Raw genomic sequence first — 17,198 nt, 5'->3', positions numbered from 1 at the left:
AAAAAAAAAAAAAAAATTTTAGCCCTGCAGTGGTGGTGCACGGCTTTAGTCCCAGCACTCGGGAGGCAGAGCCAGGTGAATCTGTGAGTTCGAGGCCAGCCTGGCCTACAGAGCAAGATCCAGGACAGGAACCAAAACTACACAGAGAAACCCTGTCTCGAAAAACGAAAAACAAAAAACAAAAACAAAAACCTAATAATAAATAAATAAATAAATAAATAAATAAATAAATAAATAAAATGGACAAATCTAACAAAAAGATTTTTTTTATAAGAGTGTTCACAATAAATGCCATAAAGCCTAATGCAATGTGCACCGGGGACCTGTTCTCTACCTTCAGACAAAGTCAGCGGCTGCATCATGCATGCACTTTGGGCTCCTAATGATTTGTCTGGCCAAAATTCAGACCAATGGTCTAAATTTTGTGTGTATCATTCTCATTTTTTTTGATACTTCAGTTACATATCTATTTACCCCAACACTAATTTGGCACTTTCATTTTAATAAATGATGCCATTTGTATAATTTGGCAGCTTGTCTTTTCAATATTTTTAATTTAGGGTATAATTTTTTTTAATTATGTGCTTTTGTGTGTGTTTACATGCACGTGAGAGCAAGTGCCAGTGGAGGCCAGAAGATGGCACAGGATCCCTTGGAACTGGAGTTAGAGCGGTTGTGAGCCATCCAATATGGATGACAGGAAAGGAACTCTTATCCTCAGTAACAACAGTTATGTGTTCTTAACTGTTGAGGTACCTCTCCAGCTCTACACATACATATATGCATAGTGTACACACCCCACTTTTTGATAATTTTAAGTAACTTGTGTCTTTTGTTTGTTCGTTTGTTTTCGAGACAGGGTTTCTCTGTGTAGCTTTGCGCCTTTCCTGGATCTCACTCACTCTGTAGATCAGGCTGGTCTCGAACTCACAGAGATCCGCCTGTAACTTGTGTTTTATACTTAACATTATTTCTAAGATTTATCTTTGATTTTAAAAAGGAAGTTATAGTGCTTATTCATTTTGACTGCTATATAGTTTTTTTTGTTTTGGTTTTTTCGAGACAGGGTTTCTCTGTGTAGCTTTGGCCTTTCCTGGAACTCACTTGGTAGCCCAGGCTGGCCTCGAAGTCACAGAGATCCGCCTGGCTCTGCCTCCCGAGTGCTGGGATTAAAGGTGTGCGCCACCACCGCCCGGCTGCTATATAGTTTTTTTCCCCACAATTTATTCAATTGTTAAAAATTAATCCTTTTTTGAGGTAATTCTGTCATTACATAATCTAGAGTGACCTCAAACTCAAAATTCTACTGTTTCAACCTCTTAGATTCCATTGTACTACACCTGACTTCCTTTTGTTAACAAAAAAAAAAAAAAAAAAAAAAAAAATCCATATATATTACTACAAAATGTTTCCTGGAAAAACTGGAATATGCATGAATTTGGGGAAAGTGTGCATATCTATGAATCTAATATTTACCTTATTTAGTTTTTATGATACTGGGAATTGAGCCATGAGCCTTGAACATGGTAGACAAGTACTCTACTACCCAGCTACACATGAAGTATTTGTTTTTTAGAAATAATTTATTCTAGGGCTAGAGAGATGTTTCAGTGGTTAAGAGCACTTGTTGCTCTTCCAGTGGACTTGAGTTCGATTCCTAGCACTCACATCAAGGTAGCTCACGACCTATAACCAGGGGACAGCGCCCTCTTTTGGCCTCCTCAGATAGCTATACTCACACTGACAAACACACACCTAATTAAAAATAACTACATAGAATCTCTTTCTTTTTCTTTCTTTCTTTCTTTCTTTCTTTCTTTCTTTCTTTCTTTCTTTCTCTCTCTCTCTCTCTCTCTCTCTCTCTCTCTCTCTCTCTCTCTCTCCCTTCCTTCCTTCCTTTCTTTCCTTCCTTCTTTCCTTCCTTCCTTCCTTCCTTCCTTCCTTCCTTCCTTTCTTTTTTTTCCCTAGACAAGGTTTCTCTGTGTAACAGCCCTAGCTGTCCTGGAACTCATGGAAACCTGCCTGCCACTGCCTCTCGAGGACTAGGATTAAAGGTGTGCACTATTATGCCCAGCTCTAAATAAAATCTTTAAAATAAATTATTTAATCTTATTACTGTTGCTGTTGTTAATTTGTTGGGTTTGAGGCAGGGTCTCATGAAGCCAATGCTAGCATGGAATTTGGAAGTCTATGGTGATTGCTATAGAGCCCAGGATGACCTTGAACTTCTGATCTACTTGTCTCCACTAACCAAGAGCTGGGATTACTGGGGTGTACCACTGAGCCCACCTAAGACATTTTGTTCCTTTTCTTTTTCTTTCCCATATGGCTGGAGATTAAACTCAGGGCCTCATCCATGCTAGGTAAGTGCTCTGCCACTGTGCTACCAGTCTGGTATTTGAATTACTATTTTTGGGGGGGACAGAACTTGGAATGAAGCCCAAGCTTCACATATGCTAGGTAGGTCCTTGATCCCTGTGCAACACCTTAGCCTTTTTCTTAAACTATTTCTTGTTTCTTTGGTTGGTTTTCTGAGACAAGGTCTCATTACGCAACCCTGGATCGCCTGTAAATGACTGTGTAGACCAGGCCTGCCTCTGCTGGGATTAAAGGCATGTGCCACTATGCCTAGCTTTCTTAAGCTATTTTGCATAATAGTACTATATGCCATAAACATTTTTTGTACATCCTTCCTAGGACACAGGCCTAATAAAGTTATTTACAGAGTAAGATTATTGAGTTGTTGCATTCAAGTTTATAGTCAATATGCTTATACCAGTCTACCCACGAGACCCCCCCTCAGCCCCACTCCAAAGACTGAGTTCTCAGGAGCTCTCACTGTTTTCTATCTTTGTCAATGCTCAGATTTCAACCAGAGTTCAAATTGAAGAGCTTTAGCTCACCTCTAAGCCTTTTTCTAAACAGTTCTTTCTTAAGAGGGCACTGGCTTGAGTGTGCAGTTATTAGCCTTTTGAGATCTCCGTGTGCTAAGCTGTAGGAAATGTGATGTCCACACTCAGGAACAAGTGGAGACTGAAGGAGAACACTACAGGACAGCTCAAAACCATTCTCAGTCTCCTGCCTGAGAAGCTACCTTGTCCCATCTACTCCCAGCCCATCTCTTTTTACTCCCCATGTCCCCTAGGGGGATAGTTATCTGGATGTCTGCATGTCTCACTAGGCCTCACTGGCAGCTTAGTAATTAAATCCCTCTAGATGGGATCCAGGGAAGATATCCTATGTCAGATTCCGCTTTGGAACAAGGATCGTTAGACTAATCAACTGTTTTGAGTCCACAGAGTTTTCATAGACAACTATGTAATAGGACTGTGTCTGATTCTTGTCTTTAGTGGGTTTGTTCTAGTGAGGCCCCCTAAACAAAAAAGCCCAAAGGAATTCTAGTTAGGCAGCCCAGTGCCTCTTCCTCTACCTGTCAAACCATCTGTTTGGGGATCCGACTGTTAAGCCTGTCTTCTTTCTGTCTATGGGAGCTCTCCACTCTCCTGTCACTTCTGTCTGTTTGCTGTATGTAACCAGGGCATGCGTTTTCACATGTGCTCCTATAAAACTGTGATGCTAGATGGTGTGTGTAGGTGAAGATGAGCTCTTCACCAGGGCTCAGCCCACACTACAGCAGGCATTTGTATAGGAGAAGTGGGCATCTTGAAGAGGGGTCCTAGGGAGAGCTGGCTTTGAGAATGTGGGTGTGTTCAGGGGGTCAGGGGGGTTCTGTGAGGGAGCTGACAGAAGATACTTAGCTGGAAAGGACCAGCCCATGAAGCAGCCGTTCCCAACACTTGCTGAATGGAGCATGTGGACAGGGTTAGCCTCATCCTTGTAATCATTACCTAAGGCAGCACATGACAGGAAGTAAGCCCTAAGACAAGTTAGAAACTCGTGCATTTATCTTGCTTTACACTCTAAGGTTCTACAAATTCATCCTTCTCCTGAGAAGGAGGACATATTCCTCTGTTTCTGCATGCTGGACCAGTGGCCTAGAGTATACTTTTAGTAAAGGTTGACAAAAGACCCTACCATACCACACGTACGACAGGCATAGAAGGTTTCCAAGCACAAGATAAGGGAGTCAGACCTTCCTTCCTTCCTTTTATTTTCCCCTTTCTTTTCTTTTCTTTTTTGGTTTTTTGAGACAGGGATTCTCTGTGTAGTTTTGGTGCCTGTCCTGGATCTCATTCTGTAGACCAGGCTGGCCTAGAACTCACAGAGATTCCACCTAGCTCTGCCTCCCGAGTGCTGGGATTAAAGGCGTGCATCATCGCTGCCTTGCAGGCCTTTCTTACAGGCCTCAATTCTTCCAATGAGCTAGAACTTGCCATCAAGCAGAAGGAGATATACACAGAGGTAAAGTCAGAACTCAGTTCTGCAAAACCAGGCTGCATAATTCCAGAGGTTTCCAGGGCCATCAGGAAGATCCCTATTATAAAGAGGTCAGACTATTGATGGCATTGAGAAGGTGTTGAGAAAAGAACACAGGAGCCAAAGCGTGGGTATGAGAGAATCTCCCAATAGGAAAGTTGCCAGGCAGAGAAGAGAATAAGCCTAGTGTTGCTGCAGAGCACAAGGCACGAGACAGGTCATGAATGCACTCGACTGTCTGCTCTCCCCCTCCCTCCCTTCACACTTGTCGCCAATGGCACCACCAGCTCCGGGCAGGCCTCCCAATGCCTGTCAGTCTCTTTATTCTCCAGTCTGCCTCAAATCCTCTCCACATTCCCTAACCTACTGCCATCCTGTCCCAAACCTATGCAGACAACAATATCCCATTACTGAAAGGAGGACACAAGATGGGAGCCCTCTCACTCCCAAAACTACTTCACAGCAAGCTCCCAACATCCACTTGGCTCCTGGCCCTCCTTCTCAGGTAAGGTCCTCCACTGTTCTGCCTCCCTCCTCCCCACCTCCACACAAAGTAGCTACAGAGGGCTACAAGCTTTTTCCTTTTTCTATTTTTTCAGGAGGACAGTAATATTCAGGATGCATATATGTTCCTTTTGTGGGGAGTCCTAGGTCTTTAGCCTTCTCTTTGCTGTCCTTCCTCTAGCAGATTATTTAAGGACAGACATACTCTTTCAGCCTAGATCCCTCCCCTTCTTAGCCTCTCCTACTCAGTACATAGTCCTTATACTTACAAGAACCCTTCTCTGTCCCCAGGCTGAGTGGAAGCCTGCTTAAATTTCTTTCTTTCTTTGTTGAAAGACAGCATAACCCTGGCTGTCCTGGAACTCACTTTGTACACCAGGCTGGCATACTCAGAGATGTGCCTGCCTCTGCCTCCCTAGTGCTAGGATTAAAGGTGTACACCACTGCCACCCTGCCCCTGCTTAAGTTTCTATAGCATGCTGAAGTGTACTCCATAGCCATTAGCAAAACCCTCAGTAAGACCTGGATCTGCCTTTTAGTCTCCATGATGGGAGAGGCCCACATCTGCTAGGCTACCTAGTCTCATCACAATCTGCTAATATGCAGCACACTAGGAGCCATGGGCACAAGAGAGGACCATAGAGAGAAACCATGCTTGGATGGGACACACAACACTGTCTCCTAGACTCCTCAGACCCAGTCCTGGGTTGCAGTGGCTATATTCCCAGGCCTCTGAATCTCAACTAGAAGACTTCCTGTTCCCATCTGACTCCACGAAGCATCTTTGGCAGGCATAGGCTACCAGGAACCCCAGCTGGTGTGGCTGTGGTCTCACATCTGGCTACCAGGAAACCTAGGAGAACTTAGAGGCCAGTACTGAGAGCCACATGAAGATGCCTGAAGCTTACCTTTTCCGTGGCTGGGATCCAATCTGCTTGACAGCCTGTTCCTCTGTGTAAAAGAGCAGGCTTCTCTGCAAGGTCGACACGAGCAGCACTTTCTGGCTGTAATCCAGCTGCACAATGGAAGACGGCTCTTCCAACACCAGGTGTGAGCTACAGGTACCCTGGGAGAGAGCCAGGCCGGGGGGTCAAAGCTGCCCAGCTTCCCCCCAGCGGTCACACATACTTCTTGCTAATGTACTGAACTCAAAAGTACTCTGTGGTACCAGGCACGGTGTGCATACCTACAATCTCAGCACTTGGAAGACAAAGGCAAGAAGATCAAGAGTTCAAGGTCATTCTTGGCCATATAATAAGTCTGAGGTCAGTCTGGGCTACATGAGACCCTGTCACAACAAAACAAAACAACAAAAGGTATGCTTTAATTTTCTCCAGATTCATTGTTAACCTACTGCAATGACATCTGGAAAATTCCTTACTAACAAGAAAACAATAAATATTAACAACTATCTCATACTATACCAAGGTTGAAAAGAAACATTAAAAAAAAACCCTACATATTTCTCTAATAATGTTCTAGTAAATAATTCACAGAAGAATCCATTAAAAATATGCCATACCATGTGTATTAAGTATCTTATAACATATAGGAGAGTATGATTGTCTAGGAAATCCCTGTGACAGTGATCTGCTCTCATAGTCTCTCTACAAGGAGTCTGAAGCAACCCTGTAGGCATTATACCTTTCCAACTGGAAGGGTCACAGAAAACACGTTAGAAAGAAATCAGAGGCATGGCTCAGCAGATAAACAGTAGAGGCATGGCTCAGCAGATAAACAGGCTTGTCACACAAGCCTGATAACCTGAGTTCAAGCCTAGGAACCCATTATTGAAGTACAGAACTGACTCCTGAAAGATGTCCTCTAACCTTGACACGTGACCTTGAATTCTCCATACTCCTCCTTACACACACACACACACACACACACACACACACAATAAAAATGTATTAAATACATGATTAATAGCGTTTTATAGACACACAGTGACTTTCTAAAGGCATTTTACTGTTTTGTTTTTAAAGATTTATTTATTATGTATACAATGTTCTGTCTGAATATATGCATGCAAGCCAAAAGAGGGCACCGGATCTCATTACAGATGGTTGTGAGCCACCATGTGGTTGTTGGGAATGGAACTCAGGACCTCTGGAAGAGCAGCAGGTGCTCTTAACCTCTGAGCCATCTCTTCAGCCCCATTTTACTGCTAATACAAAACATATTCATGTATCAAAAATCTGATTTTAATCCAGGTATGGTGGTACATGCTGCTAATCCCAGCATTCAGGAGACTGAGATAGGCTTTGCTGTGAGTTCAGAGCCAACCTGAGTTATATATAAGGCTCAGCCTCAAAAAGCCTGTTTCTGTCCCTCTTGGCCTCGAGGCCTCTCCTGGTTCCATCAGCGGTCTGCTCACAGAGGAGAGGAAGATGAGCAACAACCGCAGCAGCACTTTGATCAGCTGTCTAAGAATAATGCTGTAAGAGCTGGCGTGGTGCAGGCCTTTAATCCCAGCAGAGCTGGGCAGATCTCTACGTTCAAGGCCAGCCTGATCAATATACCAAGTTCCAGGACAGCCAGGGCTGCACAGAGAGACTGTCTCAAAACAAAAACAAACAAACAAAAAGAATAATGCCACTTTACTGACCCTTCGTGTGTCTGAGAGGACAATAATGAGATCCACTGATAAAATCTATACACAGTAAAATCCACCATTTTTAGGTTTCTGACTTCAATTTTCATATATTTATAGTTATCTAACTACACCACAATCAACCACAACAAAGATGGTGAAATTTCCATTCTCTCCAAATACTGAGAACTTTGAAGGCAAATTCCCCTTCATCTGAGTTATTCAGAATGTAACTTTATAGTTTTTAACTTAGCCTATGTTAGGGTTACACTATGCTGTATTTCATAAAAACAAGTATTCTCTTGTCTTTTTTTTTTTTTTTTTCCCAAATCTCATTAAGCACCTGCATCTTTTAAAATACGTTTTCAAGGGCTGGAGAGATGGCTCAGCAGTTAGGAGCATGGGTTGCTCTTCTAGAGGCCCTGGGTTTGGTTCCTAAGAGACCCACAAGGAGACTCACACTACCTCCAACTCCAGTTCCAGTTCACTCCAAAGGCTATGATGCCCTCTCCTGGCCTCTGATGGGGCACTGCACACAAGTGATGCACAGACATACATACAGGCAAAACATTCGTGTACATGAAATAAAAATAAATCTTTAAAAAGAAATAAATAACTTTTCAGGGTGTTTCTGGACATTTTTTCCCCAAATTTTATTTCCCTTCCATTTTCTGAATAGGCACGCTTGAGTGGCTTTCTCTTGGCTTCTTTAGCAATCTGCTCATAGGGACAGGAATGGATGACAGGGAGCAACAACTCCATAGAAGCACCAGGAAAGAGCAGAATCTAAACCCTTGATACCTTGACAAGAGATGTTCCCACAGAACAGCAGTTCTAAGTGGAATCCACATACCCCTAGGCCTCTAAGACTCTCTCATAGCATACGCCAGGCCCAAATCATTTTCATAGAATACTGAGATAGTGTTACATGGCCTTTATCTGAAGTGTAAAATTGTATTTTATGTGTATGGGTGTTTTGCCTGATGTATGTTTGTATACCACATATGGACCTGGTAGCCGCGGAGGCCAGAGGAGGGTGTCAGATCCTCTGGAACCGGAGTTACAGATGGTTATGAGCTATCATGTGAGTGCTGAGAATTGAACCTAGGTCTTTTGGTAAAGCAGCCTGTGCTCTTAACCCTTGAGCCATTGATAAACCAGCCTGCCTCCAACTTAGGCTTCAAAGCCATCTTACAGTAAAGACAAACTAGGTCCATTCATGTTTATGAGCAAATCTCTGTTTCTCAAGTATTGGGTCATGCCTCACCTGTAACCTTAACTACAGATGGTAGTTATACTGCCTGCTGCAGGAACCGGCAACCATGTCTTTGTTTCTAATGGTTGTTATGAGCACCTTTTTATGTTGCTCCCATAATTCTGTCTATTTGCCTGCCAAATCCCCTATTTGGAAACCCCCTACTTTGGTGCTATAAAAACTCTTATCTTGCCCGTGTTCAGTGCTGATCTCTTGAACCCCACCTGTAGGGGGAGACAGCCCATGAACCCAAATTAAAAACACTTGCTTTAATTTATTTGGGCATCTCTCCATCTGCATGCCCTTTTCACCACTACTGCTGTTTGGCTACATGGATGTGTCATACCCAACAAACTGTCCTCTAAAGGCTTTCACTGAAAGCACAGTAACCACTGTGTATGGAGCCATTTGGAACCTCATCATGAACCCTGACCACTGCACCAAACTCTACAAAAGTCACCATTCCCCCACCACAAACTCACACTAAAAATATGATCTTGATGGAGAAAAATGGTAATTTCACCCCTAGGAAATGGTGGGTTTACACTGGATATGACCAAATAGAATGTGCACACACGGACCTCCTGCAGAATGAAGCACTCTGAATCTCAAGGAAAAGAACCTGTAGCTGGTGGTGGTGGTACATGTCTTTAGTCCAAGGGCTCAGGAGGCAGAGGCAGGTGGAACTTTGAGTTCGAGGCCAGCCTGGTCTACAGAGTGAGTTCCAGGACAGCCAGGGCTACACAGAGAAACCCTGTCTTGAAAAACAAAACAAAACAAAACAAAAAGCCCCCAATCAAATGCTTTCTTTTAGAAGAGTTGCCTGATCATGGTGTCTCTTCAGAGCAATAGAATGCTGACCAAGACAGAATCTTTCCAACCCCTGCGGGTGCTTTTGGCTGCCCACTAAAACCAGATGATAACTCCTGTTGCTGAAGACACCCACGCTTAGGTTGCAGGACACAGAGAAATCAAGCAAGAACTGAGCTGGAAGCTTACTCCTTGCCGCCCAGTTTTCAGAGTGCCAGAAGGTAGTGCTATGCAGGTTTCTAGAGGAAAAAAAAATCATCAGTCCTACCCCATTTTGGACCCACCTGTCAGGCAAAGTATGCCAAAGGTCCACACCACAGGAGGGAATGCATGCTTGCTATTAGAAAGCTGGTCAAAAGCCCACAGCTAGAGAGGTCATAGCTACTAGCAGGGAAGCTACTATTGTTGTTTTGCTAAATGGACATGTTGTACCCATCAAACTACCTTCTAAATATTTGTGTTTATGCTCTTAGATTAGTGCTTCTCTCAGTGTTAATCAGAGAAGCTTCTTTTTGCAGTGGGTAGAATTTAACTGAAAAAATTCAAAACTGGTCAAAGTGCCGAGAAAACATGACTATTGAATGCTTAGCCCTAAACAGGACATCTATATTGTCCCCTTCAAGGCTCAAAGGACATCTCAGAAAGAGGGGAGCAGAATAAGAGCCTCAAGACAGGGAAGAGTGTTGTGTAATGTTATCTTCTGGGCATGATATGGTCATGAACTCATAGTAGCTACGACTACCTACACAAGACCAGTGTAAGATTGGTCTCATCAGCCTTCCAAATGGACAGGGGAGGGGCTCCCAGGACCCACTGGCAGTCAATGGTTGCTTGGGGAGAGATCTTCTCCAGTGGTGTAGATACTAGTAAGGTGCCCGTGCTCTTGTAAAAATAACCTCCAACATCCATGTACATGTAAGCAGCCCTAATTAAACTCATTAGGTCACACACATACAAGAAAGAAATGGGGGGGGGGGGAGATGGGGAGGAAAAGAAGGGAAGGGAAGGAAACCTCCATGTAATTTTTTGGTTTGCTTGTTTTGTTTTGTTTCTGGTTTTTTGAGACAAGGTTTCTCTGTATATTCCTTGCTGTCTGGCCTGATGACCTGAGTTTGATCCCTGGGACCCACATGGTGGAAGGAGAGCTGACTCCTGCAAGTTGTCCTCTGACCTCCACACACACTGGGGAAAGTATGGGGAAGGCCCCATGCCCCCACACAAAATAAATAAAAGTTAAACTGTAGACCACATACAGCCCCGGGTGCTCCGACGAAGAGGGTCTAAAATGACATGTAACTGGGGTAGAACGCCGCGCTCCTGTTAAGTCTCCCCACCACTTCCTCCACAGGTCTTCCGTGGAAGACGCTGGCTGGAGCTAAGCTCTCCATTCACTGATCACTACCCTTGTCCACAGACATGACGGGAAACATGTACACTTTGTTCTTTTGTTCCTTTTGAGAGACTTGAACTATGTAACTCCAGCTGGCTTGGCACTTTCTATACAGCCCAGGCTGGCCTTCAACTCATGAAAATCCTCCTACTTCAGCTCTCAGGGGCTGGAATTACAGGGCAGCGCCATGTCTGACTCAAATATTTGATTTTCACCATTGGTTTTGCAGGCCAACTCTTTAGTCACAGTAAAAGAAGCTTACAAACCACTGGAAATGTCCATGAGAGAAAACGCTGTAACAACTGGCAGCAGAAGGGCACCGAGGTGGAGAGCACAAGCCACTGAGTGTGAGCAAGACGGAGACACACTACAGATAGAGGAAGGCGATGGACAGCATCTCTGAAGATCACCTCACCTGGTCCAGATCTAGAGAGGAGTAGACGATCTTCCCCTTGTCATCTCCGGAGAACAGCTTCATCCCGTTGGGGCTCCAAGCCAGAGCTGTGATGCTGGTTTTATGAACACCAGTGACATCAAATCTCCGAAGCTATGGGGACAGCAGAGCAAAGGAAGGGAGAGCTGAGTAACTGCAGTTATGGGACTGTCACTCCTACTCTGGGGGAGCTGGTTTCCCACACACAACTGTGCACAAGGTTCCCTCTGCCTATCCACACTGGAAACTCACAAGATGGCTCATCGGACAACAGCAATTGTGGCCAAGCTTGGGGATGTGAGTTTGATCTCTGGAACCCATATGGTAGAACGAGAGAACTGACTCCCCTAAGTTGTTCTCTGAGTGTAAAGTTCCCACTTTACAATGTGAAAATAATTCTGGGAATGGAGGATAATAATGGATGACTAAACACTGTAGATATACTGTGTACCAAAATGTATTCAAAATGGTAATTTGGGATTTGATATATTGTAGTAATAATAATAATAATAATAATAATAATAATAATAATAAAAATAAAGGCAGAGATCCCAGAAAAATTTGTCTTTCTGACTTGTATACATTTCCAGTCAGAAATTTTTTTTGGTTTTTCGAGACAGGGTTTCTCTGTGTAGCTTTGCGCCTTTCCTGGATCTTGCTCTGTAGACCAGGCTGGCCTCCAAATCACAAAGATCCACCTGCCTCTGCCTCCCAAGTACTGGAATTAAAGGCGTGCGCCGCCGCCGCCGCCGCCGCCGCCGCCGCCGCCGCCGCCGCCACCACCACCACCCGGCTCCAGTCAGAAATTTACATGCTGCAGCCCAGGGCCTACTTTCATGGTTCTCACTCACCTGCCCACTCGCGCACACACCGTGCACGGATACACCCACCCACCCATACACACAAAATACAATTAAAAAAAAAAAAAACTCACAAAGAACACAAGAGTGCATTAAGTAAAAGTAAGAGCACTAATATGTGCTTTGTCCCATGCAGGGACAAAGTTATCACCCAGTTATAAGCAGCACAATGTCATAGTGAATATATGATTTCTAGGCAGAGAAGGACCGCCACACTTTTTTTTTTTTTTGAGACAGGGTCTTACTACTGTAGACCAGGCTGGCCTCAAACTCACAGGGACCCACCTATCTCAGCCTTGAGAGTGCAGGGATTAAAGGCGTGTACCACCATACCCAGCTCTGAGGATTTCTCATCTTAAAAATCCCGAGGAACCTGCCAAGAAGGGAAGCAATGCTAGAACCTGAGCACTCACCTGCTTGTTCCTCCCCGGCAATGAAGACACAAGTTGGAAAACTGCAACCTTCCCAGAGGCAGTGCCTGCTGCCACAAGGTCATCAAAGCAACTCAGCAGCTTCACCACGGTGATAGACTCCATCTTCCCCTAAAGGAGGACACGTCAAAAACAAACTACCTGTGACCAGAGACACTTACATGAAAAAAAGCAGCTGTAAAGCCAGAACCATGAAAGTAGGCCCTGGGCTGCAGCATATAAATTTCTGACTGGAAATGTATACTAGTCAGAAAGACAAATTTTTCTAGGATCTCTGCCTTTATTATTATTATTATTATTATTATTATTATTATTATTATTACAATATATAGAATCCCAAATTACCATTTTGAATACATTTTGGTACACAGTATATCTACAGTGTATAGTCATCCATTATTATCCTCCATTCCCAGAATTATTTTCATGTTGTAAAGTGGGAACTTTACACCCATCAAATAATAAGCCCCACTTGGTGATGGTGGTACACGCTTTTAATCCCAACACTGGGGAGGCAGAGGCTGGCAGATCTCTGAGTTCAAGGCCAGCCTGGTGCAGAGAGAGAGTTCCAGGGCAGCTAGGACTGTTTCACAGAGAAACCTTGTCTTGAAAAACAAAACAAAAAAAATAAAAATAAAGAAACAAAACAAAAAACTAATAAGCCCATTTTCCCACCAGACCCCTCCCTACCCAGCTCCTGGCAACTCCATTCTCTTTAGACCTCTAGGACTCTAAGGCCTTATTGTCTGTCTTTTTCCATCTGCCGTATTACCTAGCACAATGTCCGTAAGATCCATGAAGCATGCTGTGGCATCCGTCAGAATTTCCCTCGCTCCATCCCTTTACATAGTCATACACAGTTTGCTTACTCATTAATCATTTGTCGTCATGGATGCTTCTGTTTTGAGACAGGGTCTCTTTATACTACCTTGGATGACCTTGAACAAACTGTCCCTTCTCCCCCTTCAGCTTCCCACATGCTGGGATTATTGCTCATTTGCCACCATGCCTGGCTTTATCCACTCCTGTTTTTTGCTTTTTCCCTAACACAGAGTTTCTCTGTTTAGTCCTTGCTGCTGTCCTGGAACTCACTTGGTAGCCCAGGCTGGCCTTGAACTCACTGAGATCTGCCTGCCTCTGCCTCCCGAGTGCTGGGATTAGGGCGTGCACTACTACTACTACTACTACTACTACTACTACTACCACCACCACCACCACCACCACCACCACCACCACCACCACCACCACCACCACCACCACCTGGCTACTCCTGTTCTTTTCTAATATTCTTTTTAAAGTCAGTACACAAAGCCAAGGGTTTCCTTACAACATATTCACACATATATTTCATTATACTATGTTCTTGTTCCCTCCCCTCCCCCTTTCCCTCTAGATAACCTTCTTGCCACTTTCAAACCACAGGTAGTCCATTACCCTGTCTGTCTTTTTTCTTTTTTGCCGGCAGGGTCTCACTATGTGGACCAAGCTGGCCTTGAACTTGCAGAGATCTACCTGCCTAGAGCCTCCACATCCAGCTATCCTGGTGATCTCAATATCCACTAATCTTTTAATGAAGACTTGAGTTATTTCTCACTTTAGACATTGTAAATAATGCTATGCAGAATGTACAAATAACTCTCGAACTCCTGCTTTCAAGACAGGTATGACAGTACATGTCTATAATTGCCCAACATGAACTACCTTATTTATTTGTAATTTTTCTGAGATAGTCGTATGCAGTCAAGGGTAGCTTCAAACTTGAGGATGACTTTGAACTTTTTTTTGTTTTTTTTTTTGTTTTTTGTTTTTTTTTTAGAGAGGTTTTCTTGATGTAACAGTCTTCGCTGTCCTGGAACTCGATCTGTAGACCAGGCTGGCCTCGAACTCACAGAGGTCTGCTTGCCTCTGCTTCTCAAGGGATTAAAGGTGTGTACCACCACTGCCTGGCTAACTTTGAACTTCTTGGTCCTCCTACTTGTACCTCCGAGTGGTAGGATTACAGGCAGGACTATGCCACTATGCCTGGTTTGACGTGATGCTAAGGATGAAACCAGGAGCTTCATACATGTTAGGCAAGCACTCTTGATTGAGCCACATCCCAGTCCTCACAGTGATCTTCATACACTGAACTATCCTTACATTCTAGGAATCAATTTGACTTTGAACATGGTATATAATTCTTTGAACCTGCTGCTGAATTCAATGTGCTAGCATTTTTTGAGGATTTCTGTACTGATGTTCACAAGGAATGATGCTGTATGGTTTTATCTGGTATCTCTGTCAGGCTTTGTTATCAAAGTAATGTTCATGTTACTTTTTCTTAAGATATTTATTATTTTTAATTATGTGTGTGTTTACACACACATGTGCATGCACTTATGAATACAGAAGACAGAGGTATCAAATCTCCCTGGAGCCAGAGTTGCAGCTGCTTATGAACAGCCTCATATAGGTTCTGGGAACAAACTCAGGTCTTCTGCAAAAAAAGTATGTGTTACTAACCACTGAGCAATCTCTCCTGCTCTTTTATTTGTTCTTTACAGTGATTTATGTTATTAGTTGTGCCAAAAATTCACCTTGTTTTGTGTTTTCAGTATTGAGCACTGAACCTATGATCTTGTGCATGCTAGGTAAAGTTTCCACCACTAAGCTATATCCCCACGCCTTACTTATTAAATTGTTAACATTGATTTATTTAGTGTGTAAGGGAGGGTGTGCCATATCATGTATGGAGGTCAGAGGACATTTGATTGGAGGTGGGTCTTTTCCTCCACCATGTGGGCTCCAGAGATCTAAACTTAGGTCATCAGGCTTGGCAACAAGTGCCTCTACTCACTGAGCCATCTGGCTGATTTTATTGTTCTTCAAATGTTTAGTTGATTTCATTAGTGAAGCTAACTTGTACCATTAGCCTTACTTTACCAGTTTTTACTGATATCATTATTACTAATTTGATACCTTACAAGTTTTTCTGAGGAGTGATTTTAAATTCATTGTATATGTATGTGTGGTAAGACCCAATTGCTAAAGACAACACCTACATTTCTCACTGAACACAGAGAAGCTGAACTGGTGCCTACCTAGAGCCTTCACCCCTACTGACCAGTGCTCACGGTACTGAGAGTTACTCTACACACTACCAGAGGAGAAAGGTAAAGACCAACCTAGCTGTCTTAGTTAGGGTTACTATTGCTGTGATGAAACACCCTGGCCAAAGAAATTTGGGGAGGAAAGGGTTTATTTGGCTGATTGTAGTGGTATTTGCTCTGCCCATGACCTTGGGCTATAGGGCCCGAAGGAGGCCGTGCTTCCTGCCATTGTACATGACCTCTTAAAAGGAGGAGAGGGGACCCTTCTCCCTGCTCCTGCCTGCAAGACAGATTGGCTCCGGGTCAGTTCAGAGGACGACTTCAGCTGTCTAATCCATTCTGTATTCCTGAGTGTATTTCCTCAACTTACCTTAATAAATTTCCCTAATACTCCTTAAACAGACTACCGTGGATTTATCACTTTAGCTGATACTTCCATATCACTGTTCATCATGAAAGGAAGTCAGGAGGGAACTCAAACAGAGCAGGAATCTGGAGGCAGGAGCTGATGCAGAGGCCATGGAGGGATGCTGCTTCCTGGCCTGCTCCCTGTTTTGCTCAGCCTGCTTTCTTATAGAACCCAGGGCCACCAGCCCAGAGGACAGCACCACCCATGATGGGCCAGGCCCTCCCCCCATCAATCACTAATTGAGAAAATGCCTTACAGATGGATCTTATGGGGCTGGAGAGATGGCTCAGAAGTTAAGAGCACTAGCTGCTCTTCCAGAGGTCCTGAGTTCAATTCAAGACAGAGTTTTTTCATCTAGCCCTGGCTGTCCTGGAACTTGCTCTGTAGACCAGGCTGGCATTGAATTCACAGAGATCCGCCTGCCTCTGCCTCCTGAGTGCTGAGACTAAGGGTGTGCACCACCACCACCTGGCTGCCACGGCACTCTTAGAATTCTACATCGAGATTGGCAGGCAACAGGAAGAGGGAGACACTGGACATGGCTTGGGTTTCTGAAACCCCTAGCCCAACCCCAGTGACACACTTCCTCCAGGGCCACACCTACTCCAACAAGGCCACATGTCGTAATCCTTTCAAATAATGCCACTCCCTATGAGCCTATGGGGGCCATTTTCATTCAGACCACCACAGCAGTAGTCACTTTATTACATTAGTACATTCCTTTACCAGAACAACAGATTTTTATTTCCCCCTAGGTCCCCAGCCTGCCCAGCCTCACACTCTTGGCCAGCTGAGCAGCGTTTAGGCATGGAGTAGCCTTAGATCCAATCAGATGGTGGTTGGCCGCTCCTCCCACTTTTGTGCCACTACTGCCCCAGCAGATCATCGTTGCAGGTCAATAGTTTGTAGCTAGTGTCAACGTGACACAAGTTACAGTCATCGAAAATGAGGGAATCTCAATTGAGAAAATGCCTCCATAAGATCTGGGTTTTTTGTTTTTTTTTTAAAGATTTATTTATTATGTATACAGTATTCTGTCTGCAGGCC

At 44.0% G+C, this 17,198-nt stretch overlaps 1 protein-coding gene across 5 annotated transcripts in view; it reads right to left on the bottom strand.

The window, feature by feature from the left end:
• Positions 1–17,198, bottom strand: part of Tecpr2 (tectonin beta-propeller repeat containing 2) — a 99,319-nt gene that overhangs the window by 57,321 nt on the left and 24,800 nt on the right. For all 5 annotated transcript variants that reach the window (XM_037210856.1, XM_037210857.1, XM_028883782.2 and 2 more), the window contains 3 exons: positions 12,636–12,764; positions 11,345–11,476; positions 5,790–5,947 (listed from right to left, as the gene is read on the bottom strand). In XM_037210856.1, the coding sequence (XP_037066751.1) occupies positions 5,790–5,947; positions 11,345–11,476; positions 12,636–12,764 (419 nt within the window). The remainder of the gene's footprint in view (positions 1–5,789; positions 5,948–11,344; positions 11,477–12,635; positions 12,765–17,198) is intronic.

Source organism: Peromyscus leucopus, chromosome 14 (assembly GCF_004664715.2).
Source record: "Peromyscus leucopus breed LL Stock chromosome 14, UCI_PerLeu_2.1, whole genome shotgun sequence".
Classification (NCBI taxonomy): domain Eukaryota; kingdom Metazoa; phylum Chordata; class Mammalia; order Rodentia; family Cricetidae; genus Peromyscus; species Peromyscus leucopus.
Note: the sequence above shows the minus strand (reverse complement) of the source record. Positions and strands in the feature narration are given on the sequence as shown.